The sequence below is a fragment of the Elephantulus edwardii genome, unplaced genomic scaffold, assembly GCF_000299155.1.
Source record: "Elephantulus edwardii isolate Elephantulus edwardi_28Jun2011 unplaced genomic scaffold, EleEdw1.0 scaffold00011, whole genome shotgun sequence".
Classification (NCBI taxonomy): domain Eukaryota; kingdom Metazoa; phylum Chordata; class Mammalia; order Macroscelidea; family Macroscelididae; genus Elephantulus; species Elephantulus edwardii.
In genome coordinates this window covers 20364093-20387017 of record NW_006399761.1, presented here as the reverse complement: position 1 = coordinate 20387017, position 22925 = coordinate 20364093, and the positions used below count along the sequence as shown (strand labels likewise).

General features: G+C 37.5%; 1 protein-coding gene across 1 annotated transcript in view; it reads right to left on the bottom strand.

Moving 5' to 3' along the window:
• Nucleotides 1-309: 309 nt before the first annotated feature.
• PAPOLG (poly(A) polymerase gamma) overlaps nt 310-22925 on the bottom strand; it is a 36960-nt gene continuing 14344 nt past the window's right edge. Inside the window, exons 4-22 of the mRNA XM_006880943.1 lie at nt 21395-21476; nt 21033-21142; nt 19949-20002; nt 18040-18151; nt 14859-14948; nt 12453-12591; nt 11349-11421; nt 10480-10600; nt 10024-10108; nt 9306-9359; nt 6331-6450; nt 5800-5909; nt 3957-4078; nt 3556-3731; nt 3218-3306; nt 2916-3136; nt 2180-2245; nt 1905-1961; nt 310-408 (exon numbers count right to left, since the gene is read on the bottom strand). Coding sequence (XP_006881005.1) covers nt 310-408; nt 1905-1961; nt 2180-2245; nt 2916-3136; nt 3218-3306; nt 3556-3731; nt 3957-4078; nt 5800-5909; nt 6331-6450; nt 9306-9359; nt 10024-10108; nt 10480-10600; nt 11349-11421; nt 12453-12591; nt 14859-14948; nt 18040-18151; nt 19949-20002; nt 21033-21142; nt 21395-21476 — 1980 coding nt within the window. The remainder of the gene's footprint in view (nt 409-1904; nt 1962-2179; nt 2246-2915; nt 3137-3217; nt 3307-3555; nt 3732-3956; nt 4079-5799; nt 5910-6330; nt 6451-9305; nt 9360-10023; nt 10109-10479; nt 10601-11348; nt 11422-12452; nt 12592-14858; nt 14949-18039; nt 18152-19948; nt 20003-21032; nt 21143-21394; nt 21477-22925) is intronic.

The window sequence follows — 22925 nt, the reverse complement described above, 5'->3', positions numbered from 1 at the left end:
ACCAAAAACTGGTTTCCATAACAGAGAAATAAGCATTGAAAGTTAAGGCAGTAAAACCTCCCAATGCAAAGCCATAGAATATGGGTGAAAATTTAACAGCAGGTGATCTTCAGAAAAAGTGTGTGTAGCCAGAGATTGCTACAGCATCTGTTGGTCAAAGTGTGAGAGTTCACAACCACTTCAAGGTTATGAGGTTGATGACTATAACTTTCACCATATTATGTATGCAGCCACTTCTACTTGTTAAAGTATGGCTGGTTCTATGCCACTAAATGATTGCATGTTCACACAAGTGAGGCAGCACTGCTTTTACCGATTGAGGGTCAGTCGAATGGAATTCTTGATAACTCGGATATTATTTGCTGGAATTGGAGACGAGGAGTCTGGCAGTTCTTTACTGGGTAGTCGCTAGTAGAAAAAAAAAACAAAACCAAAACAAACCACAAAAATAACCAAAAACAAAACAGGAAAAAAAGAAATGCATGTAAATATAAAGGTCCATCCAGTAAAATTTCTTAACCCCTAGACATTCTTAGTGTGCTGAGGACTCTAACTTCAGAGACATCTCCTGCTTCTGGAACTTTGTTAAAGCCAGAAGTACAGAGTAGAATGAAATGGGAAGGACAGAATACAGTGTATATAAGAGGATTTCTAATTAACTCTACTGCCACTTCTGGAGAAATTTAGAAGTCACAGTCCTTAAAGTCATGCAATTGTAAAATAAAGTAGGAAGACATGTTACTATACAAGAAGCTTGTAGGGAGCAGGTGGTGGGAGAGGAGAAAGCTGTATCAGAGAGGCAAATTCAGTATTCTGAGGATAATGAATGAGATGCTGGAGCACATTCATAGAGAAGAAAACTGTAACCCAACTTATGAAACATATACGTTCTCAGGAAAATGGAATTTTGTTCTGAGTCCAAGTAACTTGGAAATTTAAAAAAAAAAAAGCTCAAAGACATCTGTGTACCGGGTTCTATGGACAGGAATGATTCTAAGACAAGAAAGTGCAAAAAACTGAAAAGTAGAGAAATGTTTAAAATAGAAAAGTTATGTGAAGGAAACAGTTCATTAAATTTTTTTGTCAAGAGATGGCTCCATTCAGGGTGAAGTGTCTCTCAGGGAGGAGTGATAGGGAATGGCAAAGGACACACCGACAAAGGAGATTAATCAGAACTGGCTTTGACAAGCACTGTGGCAATTGGACAATTAAAACAGACATTCGGATGGCAGGGAAGAACAACAAACTGGGGAGGAGGGTGGAGAGAATGGTGCGGCAATGAAGGAGTGAAAGCCCAGAATCCCTGTGAATGTTCATTGAAACTAATAAAATTTAATAATAAAGATGGCTCCAGAAGTTAATATTCCTCACTAAACAAATACTGACATCATACAAAATTACAATGACATCATAAATTACAAAATAAAGTCTGAGATGCCATACTCAGGAGTCAGCTGTTATTAAAATTTTGCCTGCAACAATGAATGAATGGAAATCCAAAGCCTCTGTAAATTTTTACTGAAATTAATAATAAATTTAAATGTAAAAAAAAATTTTGCCATGTTTATTTGCTATACCTCTTTAACTTTCATCCTCCAAACATGGTTAATTCAAATGTTATTTCCTTAAATATCTTTTTTCCTTCCATTCTAATTCATAATTATTTATCTCTATTCCTTTTAACTTGCTTTTGTGTTAGTAAAGAGAAACTCTACAAGCTTTGAGAATACTCTGCATTTTGCACAGTTTTTTTTAGGTCAGATTACTCGGGGAACATGGCAAGGAAGGAGTAAGCTGCAGTGAGAAGTATTTTCTGTTTTAATGAGTGAAAATAAGCCTTGTGTCAAGTTCTTAAATAAGCTCCTTGCATATGTATTTTACCTTTATAGAATACAATTCATTACCTTTTTGCGAAATGTATCAATAATTGGAATAGGCATAGATTCTCCTCCAATGGACTCCTAAGAGCAGAACAACAATATATAAGTGAGAACTTTCTATCTATATGCAAATACTATGGCCAACTAATTCCTACATGATATAAAACAGAACCAGAATCTAACATAACTTTAACCTACCTTCTAAATATGGTACATTTCTAAATCTTCTAAATACAGTATATTTCATAATCATGACTCTATAAAAGTAAATAGAATCTGAAGTAAATGAATATATTTACCATTGATTTTCTCTTTCTCTCTTCAGCAGCACGAGAGTCCTTAAATGTTGATTCAAGATGAATAAACTAAAACACAAACATTAAAAGGAACTACTATTATTTTCCAACTATATACACGTATAAACTGTAGACTAGCTGGTGACTAAGCTATCACTGATTAACTATTACAAACAAGGGTGCCCAAGGGACAGAATTATAGAACTCAACTGGCACACTTAATTTCTGGCGTTTTAATGATCTTTTTGGTTAAATCAGTTCAGATTCTAACACCTACGATACAGTTTTACCACCATCTACTGGAGGCAAAAAGGAATCAATATTCCAACACAATAAATAGCATTATTTACCTATCAATTATGACTTCTGTGTGAAAAAACAAATGGAAAACATTCAAACTTCCAAATTAATTTGCATTTGTTGTTGTTGTGCCATTGCGTAGCTTGCTACTCACAACGGCCCCATGTACAACAGCATTAAACCCTGTTCTGTCCTGTGCCAACCTTAATGTCTCTGACTCATCTACTTCCATTACCCCAGTCACTGAATCAATTCATCTCATCCACGGTCTAAAATTAGTATAAGTTCTTTAATGTTTCTGTAAATATTATTTTGCTCTCTTATTTTTAACTAGCCAACAATCTAGTGGAACATTAAGAAATTATAGCAAAAAAAAAAAAAAAACAAACTGAAATTGATAGCCAATTTTTCGTTTCAGTGTATCCTAAAGGATTAATACCTTTTCTCTATCTTTCAACCTCTTAGAAGACGCATCGATGGATGGGGAGTGCGATCTCTTGGGTGTGCCATTCTTTGCCATACTGGACATTCCATTTAGGTGTGGTTGCCCCTGAGCAGGGTTATGGGATGTGGTGATTCGGGGAATGACGTTTCGTCCTACTACAGTAGGAATGGTGCACACAGTTGGGGGCGACACAGCTTTTACTATAGAGTCAACTTCTGAAAGAGAGGGGGAAAGAAAGACATTTTAGTAATCACATATAGAGCAGAAGGATTAACAACAAAAGCTTTGATACCTACTTGCACCGATGACTGGAATAGATAGTCCTTGAGCAGGTGGACCACTCAGTGGCTTCTCCATAATTACAGAACCAGGCTTTGCACTGTTCCTGTTAAAAGGCAAAAGATCCAGTGAGAATGAAACTTTAAAAATTTAAACCAAAACTCTGTGCATCTCTGAGTACTTCCAAGCAGCCTACAATGCCTCTGAAAGGATTAACAAACTATCAAGTGTCTCTATGTAAGAAACCAACAGGCGGCAAAACCTTCTAATAGGTGAGAAAACATTTCACAGTAGTAGAGAAAAGTTCACATCACCCTCAAAGTGAAGACGGAAAAGACAACTCTGGAGAACACACCTTTCTGTTTCTAAGCGAGGAGGGCTGTCTGGCTTGGAAGGCTTGAGTGCAGAACCTGGGGACGTAAAAGGTGTTCCACTATCTGTGTCTCTAGAGCTGTCCAAGCAGCTGCCATCCAGAGACGGTCGTTTGGACTGCAGTCCACCCAAACTCCGACTGACATCAGAAAGACTTTGCTGCAAGAAAGGATTTCAAGAGTGAATGAGACTAGAAGATGCTCTCAACTGTGAAGTACATATATGCACATCCACATTCGTCATGTGCTTAATAAAGGTAACTTTTTAGTCTCGTATTTATTTTCTGTTCCCACTCCCCCACCCCTTTCTTCTCAACAGGCTGGGAGTTTTCAGAATTCATCAGAATGAACTTAGACTGTAGAGCTAAAACAATGACAAACTGACCTTTTTCTTTTTCTGCAGGATCTCTGACGGAAGGTAGTGATGGAGTTGCTTTCTCTTCACATGTGTTGCTTCGATTTTCATTCCCTCCTTTAGCATGTTTATATTGTTTGCCTGTCTGTATACTGTAACAATGGCATTATGTTAATAGAAGACTTTCTGAATCAAAGATTTTTTTAAATGCACATCCCTTCATTATTCAACTTTGAACACTGGGCCAGGATCACATTTCATAAAAAATGGTAGAAAAAATTTTTTCCAAATTTTCTTTACTATTCTTTCCCCAAAAATTAATCTTCTCCCAACTACTTGCTCAAATCTAATTCTTAAATTTCCAAGATGCAACTCAAGTTCAATCTCCTCCATGCAGCTTCTACTACTGTAACTCACACCATCAGGGCCCATGACTTCAGAAATCACCTAGTACTCTCTTACTATACCTCCGGGGCAACGAGGCTCAGTAGCCCTGAACACCTCACTTGAAGCAAACTAAACACAACTCTGAACCCTCATACTTGTTCATGTCACATCTTTTAAGAAAGTCAGTTATACTTTATCACAAAAATCATGAGATGGGTTGAAGCATTCTAATTCCTGGTGGTCTGATATACAGCAGACTTTCCCAGTATTTGATTTGGGAGCCCTGGTGGCCTAAAGGGTAAAGAGCTGCGCTGCCAAACTAAAGGCAGGTAGTCTGGTTACACCAGCTGCTTGGCAGGAGAAAGGGGGCCATCTCCTCCCATGGGAACCTCTGAAAACCTGCTGGCGGATCAGCTGCGAAGTACTGACTCCTGTGTAAAGACATGAGCTATGAGTTACCTTTGACCTGCTTAAGCCCATTGTGGTTATTCTATCAATTAATTTCACTCAGTGTTTCTCTGTCTATTGGTTCTCTACTAAACATAATGTCCTTTTCTAATCAATCACATGTGATACTTAAAATGAACTTTAATTGCGAATGCCAGTTTACAAATCCCTTGAAGACAGAGATTAGAGGCATTTTCTGCACAACTATTTTAAACTGTTTGTGATATATTAAGCTCCTAAGGCTTGAGTCCCCACCTGTAAATGAACATTTTATGAAACATTAATAAACAGAGTTTCCCATCTATCGCCTTTTAAAAAACTTGAGTCTAAACTAGGAAAGAAAAAATTGTTTCTTTTTCCAGGCTCTTTCTGTATCTGGAATGCCTATTCGAAAAGGCATATTCTCTGCCTCTACTTCTACGAGTGTGATAAATGAGAGGGATGGGTAAGAAGATCCAAAACTCAGATTAACAAAACCAAAGACACTCATAACGATATGAATGCACTCTAAACTAGATTAAGAAAATTTCCAAATAGGCAACTAGGAGTGTAAGGCGCTTTCTGATTCTGTAACACAGTTAGCAAGCCATCTTTATGACTATAATTATAAACCCTGGCTGTGTATTTGCACAGAATCATGTGGCTTGTGTTTTCAAACAGACAATACATTCTACATAGTACAAACAGAAAGAGTATCCAGTGAAGTCTTCTCATCCCTGTTTCCAAGACAACTAGGATTCCATGACTGAGAAGCAACTAGTTTTTCCAGATTTTCTCTATTTAGCTATGTATCCTTCTGGAGAAGGATATGCAACGTCCTCCCCCTTTACTTACATAATTTGTAGTAGCACAGTTATATGTCATATATTTTAGGCAAAGCACCCTGCCACATGTCTTCAAACTGTCTTCTCATCTCTTTTTGGTTTTCAATAGCAATATAGCATTACATGGATACACAAAAGGCAGCCAGACCCTAACCCATGAAAATGAGGGACTGCCCAAGGCTGAGAACTTCAGCTCTCTGACGAGAAAGTCTTACCTGTATCAGTAAAGGATTGTATATCGAATGTCAAGTCTATGTTAACACTTTCTGCATTTTCCACCCTGCGGAAAACTATTCCAAGGAACCACATTGATACGTAATTGTTGCTGTAAGATAAAATTTAAGTACTTCCATTAATTTTTATAATTTTACAAAAGGCACTATTTAAAAATAGTTTGCTATTTAAGCATATTTACAGTTTTCAGTGATATAGCCAAATTCTTAAAAGGGAAATTAGATCAGTTCTAAGTTTTCATGTGTTATCCTAAAGAAGTAACTTAGAAAAATAATTCACTGAATTATGTACTTAAAGGTGCCCCAAATATTTTGAGTTTGTATAATGTTTCTACTGGGGTATAAGGGTTATCAACAGTGAGTACACAATTTTAACAAACTGTCACTCAGACTCAAACATAATGAATGTATCACCTCCATCAATGTCTGTTAAATAACAACCTCGGAAGTGCTCCTAAACAATGCATGTAAAAAAATTTAAGAAATACAATGTTAAGAAAATAATTAACTTACTCTATAGGATGTTCTTTATTTCCTGGAAATGACTGTGGATTTACATGGGCAAGAGTAATATATTCATTCCGTTCTAAGTTTCCAACAAGTACACGGATTTTAGATTCTACTAATCCAACCCTAAAAGAGAAAGAATGGAACACAGTCTTTTTCTGTCCATATTGTATTTGGAAGCTTTGCTCAAGAAATCCAAACAGACTGTAAAATAATCATGCCTTGAACATGAACAAAAACTACTGATTAATTTGGTCCCAAATCCCTTTTCATTTTCAAATCTAACTTCAGCGTCTATGTGAGGAAGTTCTGGTGAGAGGAAGTTAACCCGTCAACCCCAAGGTGGGCAGATCGAATGTCCCAGCCAGCCACTCTACCAAAGAAAAATGGGCAAATCTCCTCCCATGTGATTTACAGCCTTTGAAAACCCACTGAAAGGTGAGCCAGGAGTGGGTTCTGACTCATCTGTAATGAGTGACTGATGTCTATGTTTAAAAATTATAAACAAAAAAGCTAACATTGGCTTGCAAAGCATAAAATAAAAAAATTCTGATTTTCTAAAGAGATTACCTGGAATTGGACCAAACAGAATAGAAATACAGAACCTTATTTTCACTTAAAAAAATGCACCTGCTTGTCAGACATCAAATATTAGCTTAATAACGACCTTATGAATTATAAACAATAGTTTTTTAACTATTTGAAAAAGCCTGGACATTATAATTGTGTGCATTTCAAGCACAGACAAAAACTTGATATGACTCCAAAATACTTTCTAAGTGATTGACTGGGAAAGTTTTTTATGTAAAAGTCTAGACAGTAACCATTTAGGCACTTGTCAGCTCTGCTATGTAGCACCATAAAAAGCCACAGCAAGTACATAAACAAGAATGACAGTCTTTTAATAGAAATTTTAGTTTAAAAAACAGAAGGGAAGAATATATTCAGTCAGATTATACTTTGCTGATCCCTGATCTGGATGACAAATGAAATGCTTTAGTCAAAAGACTGTTTTTCATAGTCATTTTAATTACTAACAAATCTTACTTCTTTGAAACAAAAGTACTGTACTGTCTCGTTTCACTTCTCCAAAAATCAGACCCGATGAAAGCAAAAACTATCTCTGGTGGTAGCTTTCACCCAATGGAACTGGAGACATGGGCATGTACAGCTTAACATTCATACCTTTTGTGAAATAGGATACCATGTGATTTAGATGCTGTACAATTACAGTATTATGTGAAAAACATTTTGTGTGTATATAAAATTAAGGAGGAGTAGTCAGGTCAGTTTGAGAACTAAGGTGTGTCTTTCTGATTACTTGCTATGCATCTGAGACCTGGACAATGAATAGGGAGACAGAAAAAGAATTGATGCCTTTGAGCTGTGGTGCTGAATAAGAACACTTAACATCCCACGGACGGCCAAGAGAATGAACAGGTATGTCTTGGAGATGGTGCAGCTGGAGAGTCCTTTGGAGGTAAGAATGATGTGGCTTTGCCTCACATACTTTGGACATATTGCTAGGAGGTAGAGGGACTTGATAAAGGGGAGGAAGACCCTCAACTAGATGGACTGACACGGTGACTGCTGCAATGGGCTCTTGTGTTCAGGAAGTGTGAGGATGGGATGGTGCAGGACAGGAGGAGGTTCAGATCTTTTGAGGGTTGCTAAGGATTGTACTCAACTCAATGGCACCTAACAACAATAACAAAACAACAACGTATATTTATCAAAGTAATTGCAGTACAAGCTGCTACTCTGACTCTGTTAATGCCCAGTGCATAGGGATGCAAGCCTGTATCTGCTGCTGGCTGCCTCGGGTGCAGGGAGCAGCTCTCTCAGGAGGACCAGGTGAGCCTGCTGGAACTCGAAGCTCCAAGGGATGGAGCATCAGTGCCTCCCCAAAGGCGTGGGGAGCCAAAGGGCAGAGCCGCAGCCTCGCTAGGACAGCCCTGGAAGTGACTCAGCCAATCTGCTGGCCCCATCTCGAGCCAGTGCCTCCTCCTGGCCCCACAGATGAATGGTGGTACATATGTAGCTGTGAATACAGCCAAATGCCCTAATGGATGCTGTAGGATGCATTCCTGCGCACTGGAGACAGGAGCAGATTTAGAAGCACCTGAAAGGACTAATGACTCCTTAACTCCAAAATATCGCCTGATTTAGGAAGCTTGAATTTTCAGAGCCTTTTATGCTACGAGTTCCTAAATGAAAAGGTTCTCCCTCCAAATACCCTGATGTGTGTGGTGGGAAGGAAAATATGACAGCAAAGGCGAAGAATACAGGAAGAAGAGGCTGAACATCACAGGCATTTGAGCTACCTCACTTGCTTAAATCGAACTCTGAAAAGCGTTAAAAAAGGGGAAGACACATTTGTCCTTATTTTGTCATGCCTAACGCTGAAACATTTGACAGTATTTGTGGAAACACTGATGGCTCCAGGATAATGCACAACAATCACTAACATCATTTAATATTGTGGAGAAGCAAGTGAGAAATTATTTTCTAAATGGAAACATCCAAATCCTTTCTCATCAAGCCAATTCTGACTCCTAGAAACCCCTCATATGCAGAGTAGACCTGTGCTCTGCGGGGTTTTAAGACAAAACCAAAATTGCACCGCCTCTCAAGGACTGACTGTGATTCCACCGTAAAGGGGAGAAATAGCCCATGGACTCCCCAGGACCTAAGATTTCTGTGGAGTGGGCAGTGTCTTTCAGTAAGCTGTAACCACTCGGCCACCAGGGCTACTTGTTAAGGCTAAACCCACTGGGGCTGAGCTGACCCCAACTGATGGCAGCCCTCCATGGGCTTCCGAGGCTGTAAATCTTGCAGTGGGCGGACTGTGTCAGTCTTCAACTGCAGATGCCAATCTCCAACCTTCTGTTTAGAAGCTAAGCATGCACTTCAACATTAAGTACCATCCACATACGCTACTAGGATTACACAGGACATAGATCTGGGAATGGTTGCCTTACCACTCTAAATGGTGTTCTTCTGTAGATGCGCTGGCTGTCAAGACTATATAGTGTCTATGGAGAATTTTCAGCAACAATTGAGGGGGAAAAAAACCAAAAAGCAGAAAAAACCATTAGTTCTTTTGCCACCAATGCTCCTGACCTTGCCCTCTGACAATCAAGAGACACACGGTTTACAAACACTTGTTTTTCACAAAAGTCTAACTCCTGAAATTATAGAACTAAATCTATCTTTACTATTTTTACCTTCCCCACAAAATTAAAAAAAAAAAAAAATTAACAGCTGAATTTATCAATGGGGGGAGAGAGTAATGGTACAAGATCATGATTATAAAAAGCTATGAGGTTTACATACAATCAATTTTGGAGAGTTTAAATAGGTATAGGAAAGACGGCAGGGAAAAAATATATAAACAGATAACTTGGGTAAAGGGGAAAGCATATATAAAAAGGGGCTAATTAAACACTGAAACTAATAAATTATGCTAATCAATGGTAATTAATGTTGTAATGTAAAAATTACTATGAATGAATGAAAAACCAAAATAATTCCTAAACCTGCCCTGAAATAAAGATTATGAAAAAAATACTATAATTTGAAAAAAGGAAAAGTAACATCAGTCACTTTTATGTACACACACATAAATAATGCAATCTTTGAAATTTACTTCCTCCCTTAAAATACATACATACACACAAATGGCAAGATTTCAAATACCTGTACTTCTGAAAAAAATGTGGTGGCTCAAGTAATTTGGACCAATCAGATTTCCCTTGAAGAATTTCCCCTGTGACGATAAGGCCTAAGATTAAAAAAAAAGGAAAGAAATTAAAAAAAGAAAAGAACCAGGTACTATCAGCTCCTCCAACACCTACTACTCCCCAAACCTGTCATTCTAGCATAGTCTTAAGCTTTTTTCCCTCCCTCAAAAGTAAATCTGTGCTGGTTAGCCAAAAATCAATTCCAGCCAGACCAAGACGGCTCTGTTTTTGGCTTTAAAGCCATATTAACCATAAAAAAATAATTACTGAAAGTAATAGAAACATTTGAAAGAATTTTCAAAGCAATAGGCTGTTAAGTATACTCGAACTACCAATATAAGTATGTAATAAAATTACTATCAAATACACACTGGTGAGACTATGTAAAGGGTAAGAGAGTCAACATGTTTACCTTGTTTAAATTCTTCTATCATGACTGATCGAGTTGATGTGGACACATTGTATGTAGAATTCTGTTGTGGGTAGGCAGGGGTGATTATGGGCATGAGATGATACCTATCTGATGGATTTACCTGTGAAATCAGAAGCAGAATAAGTGATCTAATCTCTTATTTCATTTTCCCCAAAGTCTGAAGAATATGAAATATAAATGTAATACATTTCCTTAACTCTGCAATATATGTACATTCCCTCTTGCCAACTAAATCTATTTCTGCAGTTAAGTATGCCTCGTAGACAATAGGGGAAGAAATCTTTACAGACGTCCTTTTCCCCTGAAAAGCTATGTCTTCTCCACAATGGTCTTTCAGATCAAGGAAACAGTGTCACAGCTGTAAAAAAAACCAATGTTCTTGATCCTCCTTCTGTACCCTTTCAGTAGATGACATCGTGGCCCCTTGCTCACTCAAAAAGCCAACAAAAATGCAAGGGAGACAAAATCATGCTACTGTGAAAGTTCTCCAGGTGCTTTCGTTTACACGGCAAAGAAATCCTTTCAACACTTATGATCAGTGCAGCTTTGTATCTTGCGGGATAGCTCTTCACCACAAATTCTAATATTATGATTGTTATTCTCCCTCTTCTAGTTTTACCTGGGCAATTTTTACCGATATAACATTTGAGTCAGACCGAAGACATAGATCTACGTATTTAAAAACCCAAGCCAACCCAAACAACAAAACCCAAACTTGGAGAGGGAGGGAAAGGACTAAGACAGACACAGACAGAGAAGAAAGACAAGCAAAGATTATCTTTTGACCAGAACTACAGAAATGCCCTTTCCCTAAAAGGTTTAATGAGATTACATTGTAAGTCACATACCCGAGGATCCCAGACTGGCAAATTCAAATTGCTTTCTTCTGGCTGTTTGAGGAGCACAGGATTTGGCCATTCCCTAATACACATAAGCAAATTAATGCACGTAAGACCTTACTTTTGACGTTATAGAAATGGACATCATTAGACTCTGTTCCTACCTTCAAATAAGCAAATATTTAGGCGACTTGGTATTAATAAAAAATGAGGGGCAAAGAAAAGTGTAAAAACAGTCTCTACTTTCATCTTCTTTGAGAAGGCAGATGTTTTGTCCATTAGCTAATTCACACTAGAAACTTTCTCTTCCCAGCTGCTTCCATGGCTTTACCCCAACAGCTAACATGTAATGAAAATACTGGTAACAAAGCTCTGTGACAATTACCATTACTGCTTATCATTACAATTAATCTTCACCTTACAGATGAGGACATGGTAAATAATTCCATCTACTCATTACATAGTTAAACAGGAGCTCTGGGGGCCCAGTGGTAACAAGCTGCACTGCAATCCCAAAGACACATGGGTTTGAATCCACCAGCTACTCTGCAGAGGATGAGCAATCTCTTCCCATGTGAGTGACTATCTCTGAAAACATGCTATGAGGCAGTTCTGACTTGATGGCACACAATAGGGAAAAATACAGATAACTATTTATCTACTCATTATATACAGCAAGATCTGTGACATGCACTAAGCTGAGAATAAAAAAGAAAAAACCCAAACTAAAACCCAACACCAACAACACAAAGCCAAAAACTTTGAATCGGAACGACTTGTATCTCACACCTGCGGGTTTTTTAGAGGCTGTAAACTGCACAGGAGACTTCTCATCTCCTCTTTGTCTCATAAACAGCTGGTAGATTTGAACCATCAGAGTCACCAGTCCCTTTGGACCAAGCTGCCAGAGCTCCCTTTCCACAAGATAAGAGACCACATTCACAGAGCCCTGGAGAGAGCTCTGTCCAGATATGCCATCACCACCTCAAATCTCCTATGGTTTACATTTTAACTTAAAAAAGGTCTACATCGAGTTTTTAAATCGCACTGCCCCCACAAATTTACATATAGACAGAGTTAGTAAACAGTGAATATACGCAGATGAGTACTTACCACTTGGAAAAAACTAAAAAGAATTTATGAACTAAAGTTGAAGCTGCTGCATTTGGGTATAACTGACAAGTTCTTGCAACCAGCATTGCCCAGGAGACACCACCAAGAAATCCTAGCATGTTGGAATAGATACCACGACCTAGAAAAAAGTAAATATATCTGTTAATTGTTTGGTTAACTTTCTAATGTGAATTTGGTGAAGTTTAACAGAGCACCAGTCAACTATAAGAACCCAAAGGAACAGAGTAACCGGTTTAATTTTTAGACTTTCCCCTACAGATTATTCCTTTCCTCTATAAAGGAACACTGAAATTGGTATATGTGCTGCCGAAGTGAGCAATGAAACACTGAAATTGGGAGGCCAAGCTTTATGCTGTAACTACCCAGGGCTTCAAACTGGTTGATTCCAATCTGACTCCTTGCAGACAGCATGTAGTTCCACTCCAGATATATTGAATCACTCTACAGCTTAACAAGAATCAGCTGGGGATTTTGTTATACTAAAGACCTTGATTCTGTGTATGTGGGTAGAAATGCAAAAGAAGAGGAGAAATGCCTTGATCCCACCAAAGTTCATCTTACTATCTGGCCTCTAATGCAGGCAACCCAGATCCCTACCTCAACTCCAACTGCCAAACTGGCCTCATTAGTATCATATTGGTATTTCCCATCTCCTTTCAAGAGCTAGACTTGAGAGAAATGCAAGGTAAAAGGGGAATTATTCTGCAGGGTCTACAAGTAGAGAAGAATAAAACTTCAGTTGTATAATCACAGTCAGAGATTTTAAAAACAAGTATACAGCTGAGGACTACAGAATTTTGCTCAATTGGGATTCATTACCACAAAGTTGTTGCTGCTGACTGCCATCGAGTAGAGATCGACTCACATATAGCAACTCTATGAACAAAAGACCTAATGTCTTTCCACAGGTATCTTTGTTTCTCCAAGTTCATAGAATCTCCAGAGGCACGTGGTTTAGGAAGTGGATGCCACTCCTGCTTCCCAACCCGTTTTACAACTAAGAGCTCCACCAAACACTGTCCACAATGGGAAACCATTAATATCCCCATGGCACAAGGTTCAGCATCATAGCAAACCCAGGTTACCTCATATAGCACATTGACAAAGAGTGATGAGCAAAGTGGAAGAATGTTCCTCTAAGATATAATTAGTTATGCTGATAGATGAAACCACCACTGAGATATACCTAGTCTCATTTAGCACCGGTTAAGTGCTGTTGAGTCGAACATGACTTTGAATGAGCTTTGCACAAAAGACCTGAACTTTTTTACTGTGATTAAAATCTTTTCTGTACATTTATGAGAGAGTTTGTAGTGTTTCCAGAGGCACCTAGTTTAGGAAGTGGATGCCACCCCTGCTTTCCAACATGAATCAATCTGGAAGCTCATCCAACCACAGTACATAACAGGTAACCATTATGGTATTTAATGTGACTATGGGATAGTGTTCAGCATCACAGCAACTCCAAGCTGTTCAGTACAGCGAACAGACAAATGACTGCTGTTTTGGTTTTTTTTTAATTTATTTTTCATTTCAATGAACATCTACAGAGATTTTGGAATTCCATTCATTCATTGTTGCACCTCTCTCACCGCCCCCCCCCCCGTTTTTTAAAGAATATTCTATTAATAGTAGTAGCAAGGTAACATTAGCAAGACAAAGTGGAGCCCTCTGCTTTCTGCCTATGCAAATCCAAACAAGAGTTAGGAGGAGAGGGCTTAGTGTACATTTTAATTTTTAGTCCATTCATCAATACTCAAAATTTTTTTAAAACACTCACAAATATCAAAACAGGACAGTCCAAAGTAACAACCACAAAGTAAATCGCTGGTAGTACTTATTTCTCATATAACTATTTATCAATTCACTGACATGGAGTAAGAGTCTACTCATAACTGACCCTCCAATGAGTTTCTATGGCTGTAAGTTGCATAGGAAGAGACTACCCTCCTCTTTCTCCTGCAGAACTGTTATAAACCACTACAGAGGTATAGACTTGTATCAGCAGCTAAACTCCTCATGTACTATCACAGTAGAGCACATTGCTTCTTATAGCAATCGATAAAAAAAGTACTACAGTACTTCATCAAATCTAAAATGTCAAAAATCCTAAAATGCCCTAAATTATGTGATAAAGCATTATTTAATGGTCCACTTGGCAAGCAATGAAGAAGAAAACAACCTACCAAAAAAAAACACCCCAAAAAAATCAACCCTACAAAATACTAATTTCAGAGAGTTTTCCTTAGTACTTTTATTACTGATAACTTAAAGTTACAATCGAGCAGGGTTCAGAGCTTTAGTACATAGACAGGGGTGCTATGAGTTGCAGGCGACTTGTTGGCAATAATATACATGTAAAATTATGAAACTTGGTATACTTACGTTTTGCCCATAACTTCACTGCTCTCAGTGTGAGCCTAAATGTTTCTTTATTTGGTACTAAATGTAAAATTTCATCTGTGACTCTACATCCTGAAAGACAAAATATTTCATTTTTCATTATGCAGCAGAACTCAGCTGGTTCAACTGCCCTAGCAACTTCCAGACACTCAAATACTAACTATAAGAAACCTTTTAAAAAGGTCAGTATTTTATGTACTTGAAATTTAACACTTAATTATGTGAGAAAGGGGAGGACTAAGGGCCTAGGGGTAAGGAGTTATGCTGCCATACTAAAGTCACGTGGTTCAAGTCCACCAGCTGCTCCACGGGAAAAGCATGGCACATTCCTCCCATGTGATTTACTGTCTCTGAAAACCTGCCAGAGGGTCGGCTATGGATTGGTTCTGACTCAATGGTACACAACAAAAACGTATGTCAGACACAATATAAATGACATCTACTTTGTTTTTTAAGAATTAAAAGGTACATAGGTAATTAAATCCAGCATTAAAATGAGAGATGGGTTTGAGTATTTTTTACTGTACTTTACTTCTGCTTCTCCACTGGATTTCGAAGGCTTTAAATCTTAATAGGTGTAAACTGGCCTCACCTTTCTCCAATGGAGCTGTGGGTGGATTCGAACTACTACCCTTTCATTGGCAGCTTAACATCCTATACTATGCCACCAGCGGTCCTTTGACTTTACTGTTTCTCAAATACCTACAAGTTGTAAAACTATTATTGCTGCAAGCCAAACCTTATTTATCCATAAATACTAGGACTGTACAGCAGAGAACAAGGAGTTAATAAAAGACTATCAACCAGTGGTTCTCAAAGTACAGTCTTTGGACCCCTGGGAGTCTGTGAGGTCAACCCTATTTTTCTATTAATCCCGCCCTCCTCTTTGTGTTTTTCACTTTGTTCACATTTCCACTTATCGAATAAAAGCAATGGGGGATCAAGCCATTCACCAACAGTGAATCCAGGCAATGGAAGCACAGGTGACAATAGTCTTCAGAGTCACACGCTGATTTGAGAATTTAAAAAATTATTTTAAATATCCTGAGATAAAGAAGCTGTGTGATTGTCTGAATATTAACTGGAGCTAGCTACTCTTCTCAAGAGATACCTGTTTTATTTATAGAATGGCTGCACAGTTAAGATATACTTAGGTCCTCAGCAGAATTTCCTAAATGTAAGCCCATCAATTCAAAGGAAAGGAATGACAGAATTTCTTGCCTGTAGCCAATGCCAATCTTTCAAGCAAAAATTCCAGAAGTCTCTAAATGTAATCTTTAAATGAAAAATTAAAAATTTTAAATCCTTATCTAACACTGTGAGTTTGACAACTTCCTAATAATGAAGCCTTTTCTGAAGAAACTGATGATAGTGTAATAAAAAAAAAACCAAAACACCAAAAAACAAAAACCCAAACAAACCAACCCCATCTAAAATGAAATGTGCTGGCACTTGGAAGAGCTGTTAAGGACTGGGTGCTGTTGAGTAAATGTTAAATCATAGTTACCCCATGTGAAAGCAGAACTTCGCATAGGGTTTTCCGGGTGTGATCTTTATGAAAGCAGGTCTTTTTCCCATGGAGCCAACTGGGCAGGTTTCAACCTTTCAGCTAGTAGTTGAGTGCATAACTGTTTGTATCACAAATAACTTGGTGAAACACTATTTTCTAAATTATCAAGGCAGAGTAGCACAAAACAGTAAAGAATTCATTCAAAAAAACAAAACAGACCAATGGGTTTTAATAAAAGGAATACAAAACATGCATTGATATTGTTTCAGATTCCATATTCTAGCTAACTGTTAAGAAATTATTACTTTGTTATTCAGCAATAAAAAGGCATGAACTGCTGATACGGGCTATAAACACAGGCAGACTCACAAAGTCTAAGTGAAAAGGAGCCAGCCACAAAAGACAGGTATGACATGTTCAGGACTGGCAAATCCAGAGACATAAAGGAGATTAGTGGTTGCTGGGTGTCAGGGTAGGAGAGGGGGAGAAATGACTGCCAATAGGGATCTGGGATCTTTGGGCAGTTCCTAAAAAGGATAATAACAATCACTGTACAACAGTGAAAATACTAAAACCCACTGGAATGCACAGTTAGAATGGGTGAATATTCTATATAGTTACACCACAATAAAGCTGTTTGAAAGCATGCCACTGACCAAATTCTAGTGCAGTATCAAGAAAATTACCCACAATTATCAAAAAAAGCTTTTCCCTCCTACAGTAGCCAAACTTTGTCTATACTTCAACCAAAATCGTCAATATATATTATTACAAGAGACTACAGAACCAGACATGAGAGTACAATGGAACTTTATTAAGTCAAACATTAAGGACTTACAAAAAGGAAAAAGATGCCATTCTTCTCACACACAAAAATACAAAATGGATTATGTCAAAATGAACTGGCAAATAAAACTGGTTAAAAATATTGACACAATCCACATAAACAAAAGGTCTAAGGAGTCCCTCAATATGTTTTATGAGAATAATGGGGTCCTGACACCAGTAAGTTAGAAAACCACCACTATAAACATAGGGAGCTCTGGTGGCGTAATGAGAAAAAGCTGCACTGCAATCCCAAAGGCATGCTGTTCAAATCCACCAACAGCTCTGCAGAGAAGGATGGGTAATCTCCTCCACTTGAGGTGTACTGCCTCTGAAAACGTGCCAGAGGGGCAGCTATGGGTTGGTTCTAATTTCCCTATACACCCCAACACTATAAACATAAATAACCTTTCAAATAAATGTGGTTCTAAAATGCTGCTTGAATGTGGTCAAATTATCCACATGAAAATAATTCAGTCAAATCAGGCGCCACTGAATCGATGCTGACTCATGGTGACCCCACGTGGATCTGAGTTGAAATGCGCTCCATGGTGTTTCCAATGGCTCAATTGTTTTGGAAGTAGATTGCCAGGTCTTTCTTCCGAAGTACCTCTGGGAAGACGTGAGCCTTCAGGGACACCAGATAAAGATACCATATAAGGAAAGATGGTAACACTTGGGAGATCCAAATAACTTATTGGGATACAGAGAATGAGATCATTATTTTAAACTGAGTTTATCAGAGATACCCTTCTGAGAGAAGGAAAAAAAAATCTGGCCAATAGTTTTCAAAGCAAGTGTCAGGGATTTTTTTTCTCAGATGCTTACCATTTAAGCTGCGAATACACCGTATGTCAAGGCTTCTGAGGCGAGAATCGTCTCTTAGATCTAAGTTATCTGATATGGTTTGGATAGCCAGTCTTGCAAAGACAAGATCGATCTTCAGAAAGATACAAAAAAAAGAAATATATATTACTTTTCTTTCTTCCACTCCATTCTCTTCCATCTCAAAATGCATAAAGTTCTATCAGTTTGAGAAGGTCTTCCAAAACATCAAGGTCAAAACAATGAAGTTAATTCATACAGGAAAACCACTGCTACATTTTGCCAAGGTAAGTAACTTTCAAATGAAGGGAAAGTATCTTTATTTCAGAATATACACCAAACATGGAAAATACAGAAAAAGCTCACAGGTGGATTTCTAAATGAAGATGGCAGGTTCAACACACATTTATGTTCAATTTGTCCTTAAATTCCCACTAAAGTAGCAGAAACAATCTTTTTTTTTTTTATTTAGCTTTGTTTTTTTAAAAGAAATTATTTTATATTGTTTGAAGACAAAATTCATATACCTTGTCTTTCATACAATCATTCTCAAACATTGTGTTTTAAAAAAATCCCAATTGAATTTTTCCCAACATTATCCTGTCTTTTCAGGTCTCTGGTGGATGTTTCCCATTTCCTTTAACATTTTCCACCACCCACCAAATCACGCAATCCTGTGATTTGTGACAAAATTATGAAAGTTAAAAAGCAGTGGTAAAAACACCCAGTAGATCTGAAGATCTAGTAGATACAAAACGCTTCATCCCAAAAAGAAGGGCAGGAGGGTATAAATAAATACATTATCAATAAATAGAGACAGTCAGACAATCTGAAATAAAAATTATGATAACAGAAATGAGGAATAAAACATTTGGAAGAGAAAATCCCAAAAGCATAATAAAAAGACCTGATGACACAGTTAAAGTGAAGAGAAAGAAAAAAAAAAAGGACTAGTCTAACATTCAAACGAGGAAGTTGAGAAAACAGTCTGAGAAGGTCTAAGTGTGTCTAGTTTGTCTATCAGTTAAAAGACCCACTGCCAAAAGAATGTTATCATCGATTTATAACTATGAAGACTTAAAAAGAGAGGAAAGAAAAAAAAATCCTAAGCTTCCAGGGAGAGAAAGCAGGTCACACACTAAAGATGAGGATCAAAATGGCATTCCTCTTCTTGGCACAGCAAAACAATCAAAGGAATCAAGACCTTCAAGACTGCAAAGAAAAAATTATTTCCTAACTAGAACTTCATATTCAAGTCTGTGTGAGGAAAGAAATATTTTAATACACACAAGTTCACAAAATGTTACACTTTCTTTGGGACTCCACTAAAAGAATAAAGCAAGAGAAAAGAATAATTCTAGAAAAGCAAAAGAGATTAGCTGACTAGGAATACAGAAAAGGAAGAGGCCAGACAACACCTATATGCCACGAAGAACAATCTTCTTGAATTAGAATATAGACGAGGACTCAGTGATCTATTATTTTAAGATGAGAATAATATATTTAATCTAAACTCAACTGACAAAAACTGAATTTGAATTACTTACAAGAATGAAACCGACACTTAAGAAAATGTCACACAGGAAAGGTAATCTAGTCTATATCATCCTCTGCTTTGAAAGCAATGTATAATATCATAATGCAAATGCTGAGTACTGCTCTAGCAAAAATCACAGTATGATATAATTATCACAGAAGACTTGGGCAAATGAGAAGGATATGTCTAGAAGGATCATGGTGGTAGGTTCATTTTCCAACTATTTGTGAAAAGTCAAGAGAGATGAGAGAAGGTGGTGAAGGACTATTTTAGTCCTTAACTACCTGCCTACGTAAGTCTGAGTCACAAAAAGAAACAAAAAAATCTAACAAAATAAATTAAAAAATAGATTAAAAAAATTCAACTAAAACTTACTTCAATACCATCAAATTCAAATTTTATGACAGGTACAAAGGCATCTTCAACAGCCTGCAAGAGAGGAAAACAACTATAACAAATAGGAATAATTCCTCTTTTGTCCTTTCTAATCAAGAATAATCTGAGTATCTTTGCTCCCAATGTATATTCTAAAAAACAAGAAAAGTATGTTCAGAGTCTTATATTCTATATATGTACTTCTATCTCGTGACTTTTGTTACTGAAGAGTCACACAATGCTAATTTGTAAGGTACCTCGTAAGACAATCAATCCATCAGAACCTTAAGGCAGAACTGCTCTCATTTGGGTCTTACTATTTTGTGAGCTCTAACCTCAAATACCGATTATTTTGCAAAAGCATGTTTGTTTGTTGTTAATAGTAGAAACTGAACAAGAATCAGACTGATAGGATCATTAGCGTTTGACTTAATTTAGTAGAAATGTCTTTCTGAGTTTTCTTTAATTCCCTAACCAAATCTTTGAAACATTTTGAAATGCCATCTCTGAAAGCACTTTTATGCTTTATCTTACCCTCAACACCAGAGATTTCAGTAAAAAATGCTGTTTATTTCATTTCCCCCATTAGTGCCTCAACCTCAGTCAATGTTTTGTTCACTTGTGTTTCTATTTGTGGGACTAAAGTCAATATCTGATGTTACTGGTGTTCATGTTTCAAGTTGCTGAAAGGAATGCTTAGCCTTGAAGAGTGAAAACAGAACTTTACATGTAATAAATTCTCTATGCACATTATCTCACCAATTCTCAGGAAAACCTTATAGAGAAGTTTTTTCTCACTTTCCTTTGATCAAGTCAGAGTTAATCTATGTATCAAACAGACTGCTGATTCAAACTCAGATACTCAGTATCTTGTGAGCTTAACTTGAAAACTGACCAGTGAGAAATCAATAGATTATTAGAGAAGACATGATTGTTCCAGAACTGTAATGCCCATGTTCTATATATTATCTCAACAGGAAATAGCAATGTAGATATTTCAGGAATCATAAGCTTTTATGATAATAACTGTAAGCTTTTATAGTCATTTCTTAGTTCAACACATTAAATACCAGGGGATACTTGCCCTTAAGTTTCTAATGCCATCTTGATGTTTCAATTTTTCAAAAAATGACTGAAAAAAATCAGATCTCTCCACGTGTCTTGGAGCTACACAAAGTGCATCAATGTCAGCTCCTGCAAATCAAAGTTATTTCTTATCAAGAAGAGTATATGACGTATGCCTTCTTAAAGTGTATTAAGTTTGTTTTTGTATTTTTGCTAAAGTATATATACACACAAAAAGTATTGAAAAAAATAACAATGACTATTGGTGAGTACTAAAATCATGGAAATTTTCTTCTTTTCCAAATTCTCTTTTAATTATAAAAATAGGGTTGTTTTTGAAAGTCCTTATCACTAGAACATGGAAAAGCACTTTTAACTTACCTTTAGTGTGCACTCCAAGTCTATAGGACCCAAATGTGAAAATTTTACCACCAACAGTAGCCACAACAGAAGGAGGGAGATTCTAAAATAAAGAAAAAGGCATTCAAATAACTTCACATAAAAATTACTGAGACGTTAAAATGACTTTTCAGTGTTCCTTGAGTTGCAACTTGATATAACAAGGCTGTTTCCAGAAGGGAGACAAAAGAAATGTCCAGTCTGCATCCATCTACTTTAAAAAGTTTTTGCAATCATTCAACTCATTCTCCCCCTAGTTGTTTGTCTTTGGCTACTTCACTTTCAGCTGCCATCAAAATCTTAACTGGAAAACTATGTGCTTTCACTCTCCACAGTATAATGCTAATGCTGTTAACTAATTCCATCTCCCTTCTATTCTTCATATTGTTACCATTGATATGTGCCGTATGACTCATAGTGACCCCATGAATAACAGATCTGAACTCTGTCCTATCCTGTGCCATCCTCACCATCTCTGACAGGCTTGAGCTGAGTGCTGCAGTCACTGTGTTAAATCCACCTCACTGAGGGTCTTCCTCTCTTTTGCCTTTCCAAGCATGAGCTCCTTCCCAAGGAATAGCCTCTCCTAGCAACATGCCCAAAGTATATGAGAAGCTTTGCCATCCTTGCCTCTAAGAAGCACTCTGGCTTCACCTTCTTGAAGACATATCCATTTGTATTTTTGGCAGTCCATAGGATATTCAATACTCTTCTACAACACCACAGTTCAAAGGCATTGATTCTTTTTCCGTCATTCTTATTCACTGTACAGCTCTCACACACAAAGGGACTGAAAACACCATGGCTTAAATCAGTGACTGACATCACTGCTCTTCAGAACTTTGGGTATGTCCCTGACAGCTGACTTTCTCAGCGCTGGATCTCATCTCCTAATCTCTTATCTCCTAAGTGCTGGTATCAAGGGTGTTGACTATGGATCCAAACAAGATGAAATTCTTGACAATTTCAGCCTTTTCTCTATTGGCCCAGTGGTAAGGATTTTTTCCTCCTGACATTGAGATGTAATCCATGTGGAAGGTTATAGTCCTTGATCTTCTGCAACAAGTACCTCAGGTCCTGTTTCCCTTCAGCAAGCAAGACTGTGTTATCTGCGTAACACAGGCCGTTGATAAGTCTTCTTCCAATCCTGATTCCACATTAAGACTGACTCAACACAAAGACTGAATAGGTATAGAAAAAGAATACAGCCGTGATGCACACCTATCTTGATTCCAAACCATGCAGTGTTCCCTAGGTTTGTCTTGACAACAGCTTCTTTAGATTTCGTGTAACCATAAGCTGTCTGGAATTCTCAATGTTAGCCATGGTTTGTTATGATCCACATAAACGTCTTTGCATAGTCAAGAAAACATAGATCTTCTTTTGGCTTCTCTGCATTCAGCCGTGACTCATCTGATATCAGCAATGATATAATACCACTGCCTCTTCAAAATTTGACTTGAATTTCTGGCAGTTCTTTGTCAATGTACTGTTCTAGGTGGTTTTGGATAAT